The 16,649-nt window shown below is 43.7% G+C and overlaps 1 protein-coding gene across 1 annotated transcript; it reads left to right on the forward strand.

Moving 5' to 3' along the window:
• Positions 1–3,399: 3,399 nt before the first annotated feature.
• IRF1 (interferon regulatory factor 1) lies at positions 3,400–16,333 on the forward strand. The gene is made up of 10 exons (XM_028717987.2): positions 3,400–3,545; positions 8,672–8,765; positions 9,497–9,596; positions 10,289–10,465; positions 11,047–11,087; positions 12,022–12,151; positions 12,598–12,717; positions 13,041–13,087; positions 13,855–13,990; positions 15,345–16,333. Exons 2-10 carry the CDS (start codon positions 8,679–8,681, stop codon positions 15,428–15,430), a joined length of 924 nt encoding a protein of 307 aa, XP_028573820.1. The 5' UTR covers positions 3,400–3,545; positions 8,672–8,678; the 3' UTR covers positions 15,431–16,333.
• The last annotated feature ends 316 nt before the right edge of the window (positions 16,334–16,649 follow it).

Genomic DNA, 16,649 nt, shown 5'->3' on the forward strand with positions numbered 1-16,649 from the left:
ATTTTCTAATGTACTAAGAGTGTGAATGTTTATTTAAATCCTGCCATCAAGTCTATCGACTTTCTTTGTTTCTGCAAGCATAATATAAATGGTTCCCATTCTTTTTCAAAGTCGCTGTTGTCTTTTTCTCTTAGTCTGTCATTTTTGCCAGTTACCACCCCCAACTGTTTCCACTGCCCCTCACCTATCTGCTCTGCTGCTGCCTGAGGCAACTGCGGCAGCCTGGGAAATCCAGGCTAGAGAGGAGCTGGTGCGGGGGGGGGGGGTGCGCACATGGTGGTGGTGGCAACAGAGGAAGAAGTGGCTGACAAGGGCAGGAGGTGATGACCATTGCACTCCTCAGGTATCTCTGGCTTGGTGACTGCCTCACCAAGCCTCATGGTTTTGAACCGCCAACCTTCTGATCGGCTGTGGTTTAACCCGCGGCACCACCCACAGGCTCGCACACTTTTAAAATGATTATTCAGTGTAAGATATCCACTTGTATGGCTGCAATTCATAAAATGTGTGCCACTGCAGAACAGCTAATGTGACATTAAAATTAATAAAGCAAATACCAAAAGGCTCATAGCAGCCCAAAGAGTATGCTCTGTGTGAGTACGTTCTGCATGAGTCATTCGCTGGCCTTTCACCCTTGCCATCAGCCTCTGCTGGAGTTGGGCAACTCGATGCTGAGCCATCTGTGCATCGTGGACCATCCTCTGATCCAGTTAGTCCCTCTCCATGCAGAGACTGGTTATGTCAACAGGGTCAAGTTTCTGGTGGCTTGTAATGCTTCCTATAACTATGGATTAACTTATTGTGAAACCCAAATTCTTCTATTTACCTCTACCCCCCCCCCATATTTTGCACTTAGACATTTGGGAGGGTAAGAGGAGTGGAGAAATCCAGAAAATGTTGGAGGGAGGGTGATTTGGGGACACAAACGGGGAGGTGAATTCAGGTTGGCTCGGAAATGAATATCTGAGCTACATCCCCATGTTTTTTCGGAAGTAGAATAATAGAAATGTTGGGCCGTTCCAGTCAGAATTCTCAACAAGTGTTTTCCATAGTATTTCCCCCTATTTTCCCTAACATAATGTCACAATGTATGGTTGCATAAGTTTTGTTTAAACTAAAGCAAAAGCTCTGGAGAACTGTGATTTAAACAAAACTTGATATATTGCCTAGTTCATCTTGCTTTCTTCTTACTCTTGCAAAAAACCACAACCCTCCACTGCAATCTATCCATTTAACTGACTAACCTTTGTTCTTTATGACATTGTCTGTTGCTGTACACCTGTATTGAAGCTACTGCATGGAACTGTACTAAAAGCTGGTAGTCTTTAAATTAATAAAAATTGTGCTCTAAAAAAGGGGGAAGGAATATTGGGCCAGATTCACCTGGCTCTGTTAGTGGAAGCCCAGCACTTTCCTTTGTGCAATGGGGTTTTTCCCAATTTCCTCCTCCCATGCCCCCCCCCTTTGGTTCAGGCTGGGGGGAATTGGGAGAGCCCTTGGAACAGTGCACAGGGGAACAAGAGAGATAATTTCATCTGGCAAGGCAAGATGCTTGCACAGTCACCTTAGCACAACATTGAATTCTTCCATATGTGACAGCCCTTCACACATTTGAACATGGCTATACATCAGATCATTGTAGTCTCTTCTCTAAGCTAATGTGCCCAGTTCCTTTTACCTTTCTCACAGGACTGGGAGCTGAGAGACCAAGCTTGTGAAGCAGGGAGCCTCCTGCACTCATGGAGAGGCCTTGTGCATTTTAGGAGTGGGGCTTTCAAATTTCAGCAGCGCCCTGTGCAATGCTAAAATTCCATGCCCCCCCTCGTTCCGTTCTACAGCATTGTTTTGGGGGCTTTTGTAGTGCAGTGTCCAGTGCAACCACACCGGTTGCAGCACCCTAAAACCAGCTCTGGATTTTGGGTCCAAGCGTAGTCATTCTTGCAGCCCCTCGTTGGCTGCTGAGCTAACTCCCGCTCAAAATGCCTGAAGAGGGTTCTTCTCGCTCCCACAGGAGGCAGTGCCAGTCAGCTCCTTAGAGGGACCATTGACCATAAGGCTTTCAGTGGCTATCTCCATAGCTGGAGACCAGTGACACTTCTAAAGTACCAGTTGCTTGAGACCCCAGGAGGGGAGGGCTTGGGTCCTGCTTGTGGGTTTTCCATGGGGATCTGTTCGGCCACCATGCATAGGAGCCAACTCCCTTTGGGGTCAGTTCCCCACAAAGTTTTTTTTATTTTTTTAAAAAGTGAGGCAGCGCCCACGGGCCTGAAACCGCGGGAGGCAATTGGGGGATCCAAGCAACGCATTGGTCAATGGAACTGCTGGGCTAAGCTGGCTCAAGTCCCCACGAAGTTGATGGGCATTGCTATTCAAAGGGTGTCTGTGTGCTGTGATTGATTATGCAGGGCGGGGCTTACCTGATGCCCCCCCAATATTTTATTCAGGTTGATTCCTCTGTCACTGTGAGAACAGGATGCTGGACTAGGTAGGCCATTAAACTGCAAAAGTATAGTATAATATAAGGTAAAGGGACCCCTAGCCATTAGGTCCAGTCGTGGCCGACTCTGGGGTTGCGGCGCTCATCTCGCTTTATTGGCCGAGGGAGCCGGCGTACAGCTTCCAGGTCATGTGGCCAGCATGACGAAGCCGCTTGTGGCGAACCAGAGCAGCACACAGAAATGCCGTTTATCTTTCCGCCGTAGCGGTGCCTATTAATCTACTTGCACTTTGAGGTGCTTTCAAACTGCTAGGTGGGCAGGAGCAGGGACCGAGCAACGGGAGCTCACCCGTCACGGGGATTCGAACCGCAACCTTCTGATCAGCAAGTCCTAGGCTCTGTGGTTTAACCCACAGTGCCACCCGTGTCCCATCATATGATATGATATGATATATGATAATAATATAATATAATATAATATAATATAATATAATATAATATAATATAATATAATATAATTAATATAATATAATATAATATAATATAATATAATATAATATAATATAATATAATATAATAATATAATATGTAATCCCTAAGAGTCCTGTTCCTTCCGTTGTCACCTGTTGGGCAATGTGTCAGGCTGGGGTTTGGGGCTGGCAGGGCTTTTCCAGAGTCCCAAAAGTGGTCAAAAGATTCTTAAGCAGCGTGTGTGTGTGTGTGTGTGTGTGTGTGTGTGATGTGTGCGCGTGTCCGTCCCAGCAAAATAGCTGGCGGCTGCCGGCCGGGGAACGGGGCGTGGGGGGAGGAATGGAAGCAGGACTTCCCCTCGCTCTAGCACTACAAGCGGCTGATTTCCCCGAAATGATGCTCCGCCGGCAGCATACTCCCTTCCGCGCTCTGATTGGGCGCGGCGCGGGCTCCCCGCCGCTGATTGGGCGCGGCGCGCGCTCCTGTCCCTTGCCCGGGGATTCCCGAGGGCTGGACGCATACATACAGGCGCTCCTGGTCCAGCGGCTGCAGAAGCCGCGGTTCTCTCGCCAAGGAAGGAGCTCGTTCGCGCAGCAGAGGAGCGCTCGCCAGATCCTCCCGGGACAAGAGTAGGAAGGTGGGTTGCAGCTCAGCTCCTATCAGAGAGACCTCAGGGGACTGGCTCGCTTAGTTAAGGGTGCACAGGACCGCCGCTCCAGGTTTGCAGTCCTACGGCTGCACACTAGCTTGGGAAGCCCAGAGGCAGGACTTCTGCACCGACGACCATGCTTCCCCGCTCTCCGCACGAGATCGGTCGGCTGCACGAGGAAAACTTTCTCGTCTTCTATCGGGGAGCGGGGGCGCCGCGTGGGGATCGAGGGAGCGGGCGGATGGGGCGCCTCTAGTACCGCTGAGATCGCTGCAAGCCGCTTTCTCAGACAAGCGTGTCCTCAGTTTCCTGGAGATCAAAGGCGGAAGGCTGCAGGCAGCAGCCGGGCTAAGTTTAGCAGAGCAAGCGGGGAGTTTAATGAGTAACTTTTTTTTTTTTACCATCCTGTGTGAATGATCCTGCAAAAGTCAAGTGCCGCTGTTTTCATTCAGAGCCAGTAGTTTAGCTGCCTTTGCAGGCTGATGGGGTAAACGCGGGGTGGGGTAACAGCGGGGCGCCCGCTAGGCTTCTACCTGCAAAACCAGCAACGCATCTGGAGGCGCCTTGAGGTCAGCCAGATCTCATGGTGAAACAAGGCAATCAACGGAAGGCAGGAGAGAAAATCCGGATGCAGAGCGCGCACGGAATCTAGTCCAGTGCTCGCAAGATCCAGGCCACGTGGGCGTGGCTCCTTCCTGACTAGGATGATTCTGGCTGTAGTGAAATGTTGTTTTTAATTGCATCAATAATCGTTTCGTTAGCTAGGGTGCAAACAGTTAATAGGCCACCTTTTTTTTTTTAATGTAGTGTTTCCCAGGGGAAATTTGCTAGCAACATGAGGGATAGTACTGGGTGGTGTTAGTTATTTTGTTGTTATACCAGGAAGTAAAGTTTGTAAAAAAAAGAGAGAGAGAAGGGAGGGGAAAGAACAAAACAGTATTTAGCTGCTTTGACACCCTCCCTCAATGTGAAGAGGGATCGGCAGAAAAGATAACCCGAGCCTTAGAAGGAATTTTAGGACGGGCTGCAGGTCTTCAGGACTAGGAAGCAACAGGTACAGAAAATTTTCTCCGTCTTTGAAGAAAATCTGCTGAAGGAAGTGGAACTTAATTTTTCTGATTTTAACAAAAAAAAGTTTGAAATTCTCCTCTAAATATTAATTCTTATCGAGTTCGGAGCAAAGGAAGGGCAACATCATATCCCAAACTTTAAAAGAAGAAATGCACTGCTCACTCCTAGGCATGTTTGCTGGTAAACTCAGGGGAGTTCCTTATACAAGAAAGCTTATGTAAGATTTACAGCCCAAATGTGTTCCAGAAACTCTAAAACAACAACAAATGAATGGCAAAACAAACCCAATGCAGTGAGGATACATGCAGAAGTGTCCTTACTTCACTTGGTGGAATACAGGAGCCATGGAGGTTAGTGTAACACATGTATTATACTTGGCAGCGAGCAATCAGGAAGGCAGCCAGAACAAAATTCCTCTGAATAAGAACGATATCCGCTTGTAGGATATGTGGAATTGGCACTTAGCTCTGTGGAGCACAGGGCAGCTCTTCTTGAGCCTTTTGTCTTAATTTTGAAGGGCTGTAATCGCTATGTTGCATACAGACGCTTGTTCCTCTTCAACTAGCTATTGGAGCAGCAGGCCATCTCTAGGGAGCAGGAGACATTCTGGGACTCTTTATAGACCTTTCCGATGAAGGACGGAAAGAGTGAAATCTGGAACTTCCTTAGAAACTCTACATTGTTACAAGGTCTGTTGGTCCCTCTGGCCCCAATCCAGAGGAGTACATGGAGGAAATTGGCAAGGCTTGTGTTGACTGGTGCCAAGTGGCAACTCTCCCCAGTGTATCCCCTGCTGCCTTATAAACATTCCCCTGAGTTTATAATATGTGAAACAGCCTTTCCTTCTCCTTAAGAGCTGCGGTTAAGTCCCATCAATGGAACTGAAGCAGTTAATTGTGCTCATCCCCTCTTCCTGAACCTTTAATCTGAACCTAAGCTCCATTGAATTGAATGGGATTTGCTTCCAAATCTGTTTGTGTGCAAAATGCTTCACAGTTCTTCATCCCTTTCCCACAGTAAGTCTACAGGGAAGGTTGCTGTAGCTTATTTTACTTTATTATGGTGGAACGCTCGTTAAATGCAGTGCCTTAGCCTTTGGTTGTTTCCAAATATGTCTTGCCCTTTCTAGTACTACTGTGTCAGGATTATGCTGAGGTAACTGGCGGCTGTCGCCTCTGGAGGTGATTTCTGCTGCTTTTCTTAAACGGCCTTTAACCAAAAGGCAACACTGACTCATACAATCATGCAGTCTTCACGGACGCAGTTTGGTTAAAGTAACCCACACTGCCAATTTTCACAACTGTGGAATGGACAGGGCAGTTCACAGACTAGAGAGTATACAGCGTGCTGTCAGATGCACCTGTGGCGATGAACAGAGGACAGTGTTTTTAAATTGTATTGCAAGGGATACTAGATCCCCCTAGGAAACCTACCATGGGATTCTTCAAAGAAAAGATCAGTAATGGCAGAGAAGCCTCCATGTGATTCAGTTTACCCACAACTACCAGTCTTCCTTTGCTCTTTGTAAGGTTCTTGTGTAGTTACAGCTGCATTTACGCAGAGCAGCAATGAGGCCCAAGAGGCCTGATCCGTGTATTTCATGACTGAACTGCATGTGTATGTACAAGAACATACTCCACAATTCTCTGCTGCGCATAGGAGTCTTGTGGCGGAAACGTGATGTGGAAAAGCATTCTCTGAAGTTAGAAAGCTTGAAAACTGTTGGAAGGGTATGGTGGTTAAAGCCATTTTCCGCTGTTTGTCCACAGCATCTAGGAATTGGAGGCATGTTGCCTGCAACTACAAAGGTTGCATTCCTAACTTTTGTAGCTTGTTAATATCGACAGAGCCAACCTTCACAATTTGTCTAGTCTTTGCACACACACAAAAAGCCATGGCGGTGACATGTGAAAGTTGGTTGTGTAGATAGTGAAGAAGTACAAGTTTCAGTGGTTCCAGTGTTTCGGGAGGCAGGGGAAGAATGAGGGGGAAATTTCTTTCTGTACATGGAACGGGTTAGTCTTCTCCATGTACTCCACCTTCCTTAGTCAGCTTTTTCTGCACAAAAAGGCTTCAGGTTCTCCAGAATTTCTTCTTTGCCCAATGTATGTAGACTCTACTGATCGGATGTGCTAATGAGCATATCCAGTCCTTTCAGTTAACAGTGCCATGGATAAATTTTCCGTCCTTCAGAGCACAAAAGGATTTTCTTACAGTAACAAATGTTTGCTCAAAATAGAGTAATGATTCCTTGAGTGTGCAATGATTGCTTGGTTTGAAAGGACCAAGAAACAGCAAGCAATATGGTCATCTTAAGTCACATTACACATTAGCTGCCAGCATTCAGTTTTAACTGCAGAAAAATAATAATCTCTTGCTAATTTGTCTGAAGCATGGCACAGTTAACAAAACCAATTTGCCTGCCCAGTTGAACAGGGAAACAATTCTTGGAAAGCTACAGTGGCCACAGTTCCGCAATGAATATTTGAGGTGGTTGTGACCACAGGATAGAACTCCCATATGATTGTAAGAAGTTGTGTTGAATAAAAGCATACTTAAATTATTAGGGCCGTGGTTCCAAGGAACCTGGGCCTTATCCAGGGTCCCACAGTGAGAAGAGCAGTAATGGCAGATTGTCCACGGCTTGGAGTGGAGGCCACCCTTTCAGTTCTAGCCGGGAAATGATAACCCCGGCAACAGGCCTGACTGGTGCCTTCTGTGAACAAAGTGTGCAGCCTAGACATGTCCTAACATCCTTGGCAGTTCATTGGGGATCTGCTGCAGACAGCGGCTTGAGAATTCTATAGCAGAGATGTTGATAGGAGAGAAGTTTGAAAACCATTCCTTCAGAGTTGCCAGACGCCAGCAGATAATATGCAGCACGTTATGACCTTCACTTAATTTGACACAGGCAGCAAAGTGGGTGGTATTCAACAATTTTGCTCAGAGTGGAGCCATTGCAGATAACAAGCGAGCTCTGCTAATTCCAGTGGTTTCCAAGCATTTACCAACAGCATTTTGGACAAATCCAACCCTGAAGTGAAAGCTTTACTGCTCCTGAGATGGCAACACTACCTGAAGGCAGCCTCTCTACCTATTTCTAAATTACTCTGGTATGTCCTTAGATACCACCTTCGGTCAATATGCAACTGGCATTCTGCATGGGTTCAGCTAGCAAAGTCAAGATGAGCATTTTAGTTAGTGTCTTACAAGATTGGGGCTGGGGGTTGGAGGAATGATTCTGGAACACTGGGGAACTGAAAACCCATGTGGTTTTAATGACAGGGGTGTTGGGTTTAGAAAGAGAAAATTCAGGTTGAAATCCCTCCCCTCAGCCATGAAGATGTCTGGATTGCCTTTGACCAGTCACTGAACCTATTCTTTAAGGGGAATAAAATAATATAACCCCTAGTTCCTATGCTATAACAAAGAATACATTTAAAGCATTATTATTCCTGATTCCACTTTGCTTTCCCTCTGTTGTTAACCCTATGTTTTAAATTGTAAATTCCTAGGGGCAGGGGTTCTATCTTCTTCTTCTTCTTCTTAATTAACCATAGTTACATCGGTACATCAAAGACTATTTATAGTCTGTAGATCAAACTCATTAAAATAAAAATTCCAACAAAGAAGTATATATCTTCATAAATTTAACTTCCCGTTCTTCTCAACATCTTTTCACTCTGATAAACCTATTACCTAAACTTATCAGTAAAATCATGATAAAATATTAATATGCATCTATGTGTAGATATATCTATTTAACCCATTTAACATTTATTTGCAGAGCTTATTCAAAAGTTGCTACTGAATTCAGATTGCACCACTTATTTTTTAAGTAACTCTTTAGAGGTTCCCAGGGGCAGGGGTCTATATCATGTCTTCTTGCATTCTATAAAAGACTGATTTGTATAAAACACAGATCTCTTATAAGTCTGAATTGTGTGAAAACATATCAATTCTAGTAAAATTCTATGAATAGCAGGCATTTGGCCCTTCAGAATTTTGAGTCTTCTTCTAAGCTCAAATTATTTTTCCTTCAGATCCAATATGCCACAAACAAGAATGCGCATGAGGCCTTGGATGGAATTGCAGATTAATTCCAATAAAATTCCTGGACTCCAATGGATCAATAAGGTATGGGTTTCTTTTTCATTTTTCCTCTGACTTTAAAAATATTAGCCTTCTGCATTTTTTTGCTTTTAAATCCAGAAGCAAATTTCAGAAAAATAAAGAGAGCTCAGCAGCTGATTGTCTTTGACAGTAGTAAATGTTGCTGAGAATTCCATATCTAGGAAAATGAAATTATCCAATGCTCAAGTGACACAAGTTATCATCCTAAGAGTTCTATCCCACTAAGTCATACTTAGAGTAAACCCAAAGCTATTGTAAGTCCATAGACTTCTATAGCTCTACAGTGAGTCTAAGTCGGATACAACCCTAACAATTTAATGGTATCAAGCCTAAAAAGTTGGGAGGAACTTGGCATGCAAACCTAATTAAAAGTGATACTGTATAAACCTCACCTCAGTGAATGAGTTGCTGTAGCTGAGATTTAATGCTGATTCTTCCTTTCATACTCATTAATAAGAGAAAATAAATGCTAAACCCTCTTGAGATGTGTAAGATTACCAAGCCGGTAGGGTTCTCTGTGGTTAGCATCCCCAGAATACTGTATGGAACAAAATCATACGTCAGAGTCTGTTGTACATGTTATGTCGTATTGTAGAGAAACTGCACAGGCAGGCAGAGAAATACCAATCAAATTGCAATACTTTCAGTTCCTTTGACTTCTTGGGTTGTTCTTGATACTGTTTTCCATATGTAATTCAGGCACGCCCACTAAAATCTGTACTGTTGAATTGTAGGATGAAAAGTTGTTCCAGATCCCATGGAAACACGCGGCCAAGCATGGCTGGGAGCTGGAAAAGGACGCCTGCCTTTTCAGAAACTGGGCCATTCATACTGGTATGGGCCATTGTCAGGGCAATTTGTTTTCTACAGTGTCCTTCGCGTAGGCATAAGTGAGGCCAGTACCATTACATTTCTGGGGAGAGTGTATTTACATCAGCAAAAGAGGTATCTGCTTTAAGCCCCGCCTCTCCCCCCCCCCCCGGGTCACATGAATGCTTGCAGCCCCTGGGTAGGCTAGCCCTCCTAAAAAGGGCACAAGCGCCAGACTCATTAGCCAAGTGTGGCTGACATTGTTTGGTTTGTTTCTTTTTAGGATGTAGTTATGATTATTGTTACCAACTGCGTTCATGTATATTTCACTGTTGCAAATGGCCTTGAGGCTTTTTTTGGTAGATAGCGACAAACAATGTTATTATTAAAGTTTTATCAGCCTCCCGATAAACAAGAGCTCTTTAGGCAATGGAAAAAGTAAATACAAAGTAAAAATCACAGTTGTAAAGATATGGGCAGACTCTCCAGCTGTCCACAAACAAAAAGAAGTATGTACAATAACATTTGCTTGTGTTCAAGTTACTTTGAGTCACACAGGCTGAAATGTATCCATATTTACTTATTTTTTAGATGAGTCAGTATTGAGCACCTGCATATGATGGTTGAGTTTTTAGGCTGTGAGTGCCTGGATTGGGGCCTTAGTGGCTATATCTGGATTAGGTTACTCAATGCAGATTTATGTTGCCATTATATAGGGAGGTACAAACCAGGCGATAAAGAACCTGACCCTAAAACCTGGAAGGCAAATTTCCGTTGCGCCATGAATTCATTGCCTGATATTGAAGAGGTGAAGGACAAAAGCATCAGCAAAGGTTCCAGTGCTGTCCGGGTCTACAGGATGTTGGAACCCTCGGCAAAGTCGCCAAAGAAAGGTATGTTTGCAAGTCATTGAGAGGGACCATTTCCAAAACGGAATACATATTCACTGAGAATAAGGCTATGTCTTGTCTTTAGTATCACAGACTGCTTGGCTCTGAATACCCACCATGGGAAAGGGCTTGTGGGTTTCCCCACAGGTATCTGATTGACCACTGTAGACAAAAGATGCTGAACTAGAAGAGAATTTGATCTGATTTATCAAGGCACTTCTTATGTTCTTAAAGTTGGTTTTCCGAATGCCATAAAAACTCACTCTTGGCAAAAGAAGGGAACTCAGTACAGAAGGTGTTTACCAGGCAAAGTCTTGTGGCCTCCATGACAAGGTCATCACATGTTTGCTTTTATGGTCTGTGAAATTCTACAAAAAATAATGGGGAATCTTTGTTAGGGATAGAGCCTACAAAGCATACATGAGAATACCACAAATGATTCAAGTATTCTAAGTTACTTTGTACCATAAAATTGATGACACCTGAATTTGTTGGTACTGTCCATGTTCTCTGCAGCTTCTCTTTCTTTCTCATAAATGCATTTCATTGTATTAAATCTGTACACTTTTGTTTTTCGTTGGCAGAGAAGAAATCAAAGTCCCTGAAAATCAAGAATGCAAGAAAGGTATGTATTTACCCTTTATCGTCAAGCAAGTGAAACATTCACATGGAACTCAAAGCCTGTGGATAACTTGATCCTAACCTAGAATGGGACAGAGTTCATATTCAGGGAACTTCCAAAATACTTCTGACAGAGTTCACAACTTCCTTCTGCCATCACCACTCAAGCTTTGGCTTTCTAGGATTGCAACCCAGGAGCTTCCACAAAATAAAACAGATAATTCCATGAAACCAACCAAAACTAGTCTTAGAAGAGAAGCACTGAAAGGTTGCTTGTGCCAAAGTCTTTTGCATGTGTAGTGAAGTTGGGAAATCTTGGTATGTTAAATGCTGGTTCACACAGATGTGAGGCATTGTGGGAGAGATAAAATTGTGGCCTTCCGGGGAGTGGGTATTTGGTCTCTTTAAATGTAAAACTCCCTGTCTCTAGAAGTGTGAGTCGATTACATCTTGACTCTATGCAGGATGAGATGTTATCTGATTTACAGACTCTGGCACAGCTGGGGGCCTGAGTGTGGATTGGGTTGTAAAAAGGCACAGGAGGCTATCAAGTAATTTCCAATTTAGGAGCCTGGTAGGTGTAAGAGAAGCCTGGGAATGGAGGAAGAGCCTTTTGACCTAGAAGCTTCCACAAAATGAGATGGATAATTCCATGAAACCAGCCAAAACTAGTCTCAGAAGCGAAGAACTGGCAGGTTGCTTGTGCCAAAGTCTTCTGCATGGAAGACCCATTTTAAAGGGATGCTTATGGCTAAAATTAGATTTTAAAAAATTCATGGGTCATCTGTACTTGAGATATGGATACCCCAGATTGGTTTAAGTGATGCTTTCAGCACACACACACACACACACACACACACACACACACACACACTCACACACACACATATATAAATACACACACACATCTTGATAAAAGAGGTCTTTGTTTTCTGCAGTCAGTGGACGATTTCAAGACAGAAGAGACAGTCAGTGCAACAAACAGCATTCAGCTGCCGGACGACCACAGTAGCTATGTGCTTCCCAGCTACCAACCAGAGAAAATGGAAGTGGGGAGCACATTAGGAGGTGAGCTACAACTTGAGTCATCTGTTTCTGTGGTTTGCACATGGTGTTCCTATTACCCCAAATGAAACAAGATGAAGCCTTAAAACACACACCCCAACATACTCCCAAATGTTTGCTATTTGCCAGAGAAGATGGGTCATGGGTGGTCAAGTTTCCTGCTATCTATCTATCTATCTATCTATCTATCTATCTATCTATTTAGAGTGCCTATATTCTGCTTTAATATCCCCAAGAGAGGTTCTCCTTGTGACTTACCAAAGTGTCTCAAAAGAAAAGGACATGGATAAAGTGGGATTATTTATTTATTTATTTCCTCTCTCCCTCTCTCCCCCCCCCCCCCCCCCAGTTTGCTTGGAATGAAACTGTTTTCAACTATTTGGTGCAATCTTAGGAAAGAACCTCCTTCATAAGGATTCTGACATAGTTTGTATGATTTTTTTCCCCAGATCTCTCCTCATGTAACTTAAACCCTACTGACTGGGGATGTTCGCTGGAGCATCAGTTGCCAGACAGCACAAACGACTTGTATACATTTCAAGTGTCGCCCATCACATCCTCCTCTGATGGTTGGTGTTTCATTGTTCATAAGTGTTGGGGCAGCTGATTGATCAGAACTGTGCTAACAGAAAGAACCCAAAATAACAGGATGGCAGGATTTATGTAACCTGGAAAGGGAATGATTCTTGTGCTAGCTACAATAGTGTAAATCCTACAGAAGCCAGTAAAGTTGCTTGTGTAAATAAGTGGTCAGTTTTATATTGTTTGGGTCATGCGACTAGAAGTTATGGTTGGCGGTAGAAGATAGGAAAACACTTGTAATAAAAAATTAGTCTGCAAAAACTATTGACTTTCATTGAGTGCCCTTTTTTCCTCCCTCTTCTTCCTACAGGAACCGATGAGGATGAAGATAAATTTGCATCGGGTAACTTGTATCAGGTAAGACGATCTTTCCTTTTCTGAAAGGCGCACACTGGAGTAAGGTGCTTTGCAGTCAGCACCCCTTCCTGCTGAAGTCCCCAGAGGAGGTGTTGCTTGTCATCCCAGACAGCTGCTGTCAGGGCAAACAATAAGGAACTAGGTGGATCAATGGTGTGACCCAGTAGAAGGCAGCTTCCTATGCTTCTAAAGGCTTTACTCTTGCTTGGGCTAAACCATCACTAAGCTGTGACCACAGAAATCTGAGCTTGGACCTACTCTCTGAGCCCTGAGTCAAGCATGCTTGTGGGGAGTTCAGCTGCCATAGGTGAGCATCCCATTGCTGCTCCTGCAGGCCAGGGAGCTGAAAGTCCTTTGTGGGATGAAAGAGAGGCTGCATGAGCAGGAACATTCCCATATCCCGAGAGAGGCTCTGCAGCTGCTTCTCTGTTAGGGGGAATGAGCTGGCATTACAGATGAGTAAAAAGAGAGCACGCTTCCTGGGGTTTTTGTAATGTTGCGTGTCTGAACTTGGCACAAGCAGTCAGTGCATCATTCCATTCATTGAATTAGAGATGCAGAATAAGAAATGTGTTTGCGTCCATTGCCCTTTTCCATTTGGCCTGACCAAACGGAGGTCACAAACGTTCACGCCAACAAAAATTTGCTGAATTACTACTTACTGTATAACTTAATTGATTTGAAAAACGGACGACAGTGGCTGTTGAACTTGACCGAATACCGATATGGACAGGTGATTTAAAGTATTCCCCCCATTTGTCTCCTAGGAGCTACTGTCATCCACTTGGCAGCCAACCAGTGTTGGTGGGAAAGGTTTCCTGATCAATGAGACTGGCATGTCAAGTTTATTCTTTGACTTCAGCTTTCAGGAACAAGATGCTGCCATTGATACAACAAATGCAGGTATAAATGCTTTCCGTTTTACATTCAGAATACAGCCAAAGGCAGGAAAAATAATCTAGTTAACAGCTCAACTCACCAAGTGTGCACCCAGTGAATGCCCTTATGCCTCAACAGTGAGGATGCTAGGTCCAAACTGTGACATTTATTCATTTACATTTCTTTCCTATCTTGTCCTAAGGACAGGTGGCACATACAGCCATGTATGCTGTTTTATCCATATGTTAGGCATGGATGGCGGCGCAGAATTGTGAAGCTGCCATCCAGACACTGGGGCATCACTGCTGCATACTAGACAGGGCTGAGGCAAGGTGGCAGCAGGGTCAGGCCATGTAGTTTCAGCAGCAGGACCACGGCTGCCAAGTCAGTGGAACCTCTGGCACAGCTGCACAGCCCTGACTAGGTTGCTGGCTGCCCTGCCCCAACCCTGTTCAAGGAAGCGCAGCCATGGTGCCGGTGTCGGGAGGGTGCAACTCCACACCACCACAAGCACCTCTATGACTTTAATCCTCCAAACAACCTTCAGGAAAGAGAGCGATTAGTCAGCAGTTTTGAGGCTAAGCAGTGAGTTCAGTCCACATGCGCAAGTCTCTAGACATTAATGGCACTATGCTCGGTTTGTGCTTTTTGAGCATTTGTGTATGCATGTCATCCAGTCGCCCAGTGATGAATATGTGTGTGTGAACCCACTTCTTGCATTCGCAGCCACCAGACTGTGTACTGTACACAAAATGCATCTTACGCAAAATAGCCCAAATACAGTACAGAAAGCCCTCAATCCGCGGGCTGTTCTCTTCTCTCAAGGGCTATCTGGGGCAGCCTTTGTATACTCAAGATATGGCATCTTGGTGCTGTTAAGTGATGCTCAGGGCAATGAAAGAATGTGGGGATACCACACCATTGATTCTGGAGGTTCCTAATTGGAACCTCTAGTTTTCAAAACCACCAGAGCTCTGCAAAAATCTGCTTTTTCAGAGTACATATGGGTCATATAAATTGCCCATCTTCACATTATCATATCATGTTCTGGACCTAAGATGCATAAGCACATTCAATTGAGCTATTCTGTTGATTTATTTTAATGATGGCTTTGCCTAAAACCATGCTGCAGTCCTATACTGCAGTCCTTGTAGTAAATCTCTTGAACTAGCATAGAGAGCTTGCGCTGCACTAGCTCCCTTGATATGACCTCTGGGTTTATTAGTGAGCAGTGATTAATTATAGACCTATGTTAGGTTTGTGAGGGTGGGGTGGTGGAGACTATAGCTCTTGGGATAAAATTAATAAAATAATAATAATGCTTTGCACTCACCCTATCCCCAATTAAATTGTGTACAATTTTTCCTCCTTTCTGCAGAAATTACACTGGACATGAAAACCAGCTTGGATTTCACATTGGAGTCCCTTAGACCAAGTTTGCCCACCATACCTTGTAGCATGTAAAGCTGTTTTTTGTTTTTGTTTTTTAACCACTAAGGCTGCGCAGTTTTATTTCTTTTGTCATCTGTGAAACTGAACCTAACAGGAAGCGTTGTTAATACTCTTTTCAATGTTTAGACCCGAAAGTCCAATTCAAGAGTACAGCATCTGCAAATGAGCAAAGATATCTTTGTGGTAGAACTGCGTCCCACTCAGTTGCTTGACTGTATCATGAGCCAATTAAGTCATTATTGCACCTTAATTTGTTCCTACGTTTAATATGATCAGGACTCAAAGTACTTTAACATGCAATATGCATGAAAAGGTGCTTTGCACCTTTAACAAAATGGCAAATATTTTAATTGCACCCATAGCTTATACTTGTCATCACTGCATACATCTGGAAGACTGGTGAGGCAATTACTGACTGAAGACATTTAGTACAAGTTTGTGCTTTTGCATTCAACCAAACATTTCCATGGGGACGTCCCTTTTTGTGATCTGAAGTCTCTGATCTGGGCCTCAGTTTTGTAAATATGTTTCACTCAATAATATGTGAAAATCAGATACACATATAGTTCTGTGTACTAGGCATTTCTGAATTTTACTCATAGGACATTTTAGTGGTTTCCTGACAACATATTTCAGTTTATTGTCATCAGTTTTTCAGATGGGCACTATGTTCCACTCTGAAATATCTAATGTTCTGTTTATTTATATGGTGCCATTATCAAGAATCATCTGAATGGCTATTGCTGAGAGTCAACAGAAGTTTCAGTAAAGTGTATACTTATGGAGCTACAAGATAAAGTGTTGGTCTCCACAAATCATCAAATCACTAAGTTGCAGCCTTAGTAGCTTTGTCCCTGTACATAGTTTTTGTATATAAAAGGTTTACAATTATTTTAATTAAAAAAATGTATATTTTGTTTCTTGTGTTATTTCATGTTGGAGGTGCCCAAACGGAGAACATTTTTAAAAAATATATATTTATTATTTTTATTGAATTCTTACAACATATTACAACACAGACAAACATATTTTCTGGTTTGCCTTGATTAGGGCTGTACACCAGATTCAACTGAATGTGAAACTAAATTGGGTACCGTAAATTTGCATGGATCTTGGCTTTGGCTTAATTGGGCTGAGACCGTTCTGGGTTGGGTTGGACCACCCAAAAGTGACCCAAGGCTATCTAAAATACAGGGTGGTCAGGGTGCAGGGGAGGAGAGGGAGGCATGCA

Source organism: Podarcis muralis, chromosome 2, assembly GCF_964188315.1.
Source record: "Podarcis muralis chromosome 2, rPodMur119.hap1.1, whole genome shotgun sequence".
Lineage (NCBI taxonomy): Eukaryota > Metazoa > Chordata > Lepidosauria > Squamata > Lacertidae > Podarcis > Podarcis muralis.

Excerpts from the sequence above, each read along its gene's own strand:
- IRF1 (XM_028717987.2), top strand. The coding sequence starts at position 8,679 with ATGCCACAAACAAGAATGCGCATGAGGCCTTGGATGGAATTGCAGATT. Across the intron at positions 10,466-11,046 it reads GGCAAAGTCGCCAAAGAAAG|AGAAGAAATCAAAGTCCCTG; the intron begins GTATGTTTGCAA and ends TTTCGTTGGCAG. Across the intron at positions 11,088-12,021 it reads AAATCAAGAATGCAAGAAAG|TCAGTGGACGATTTCAAGAC; the intron begins GTATGTATTTAC and ends TGTTTTCTGCAG.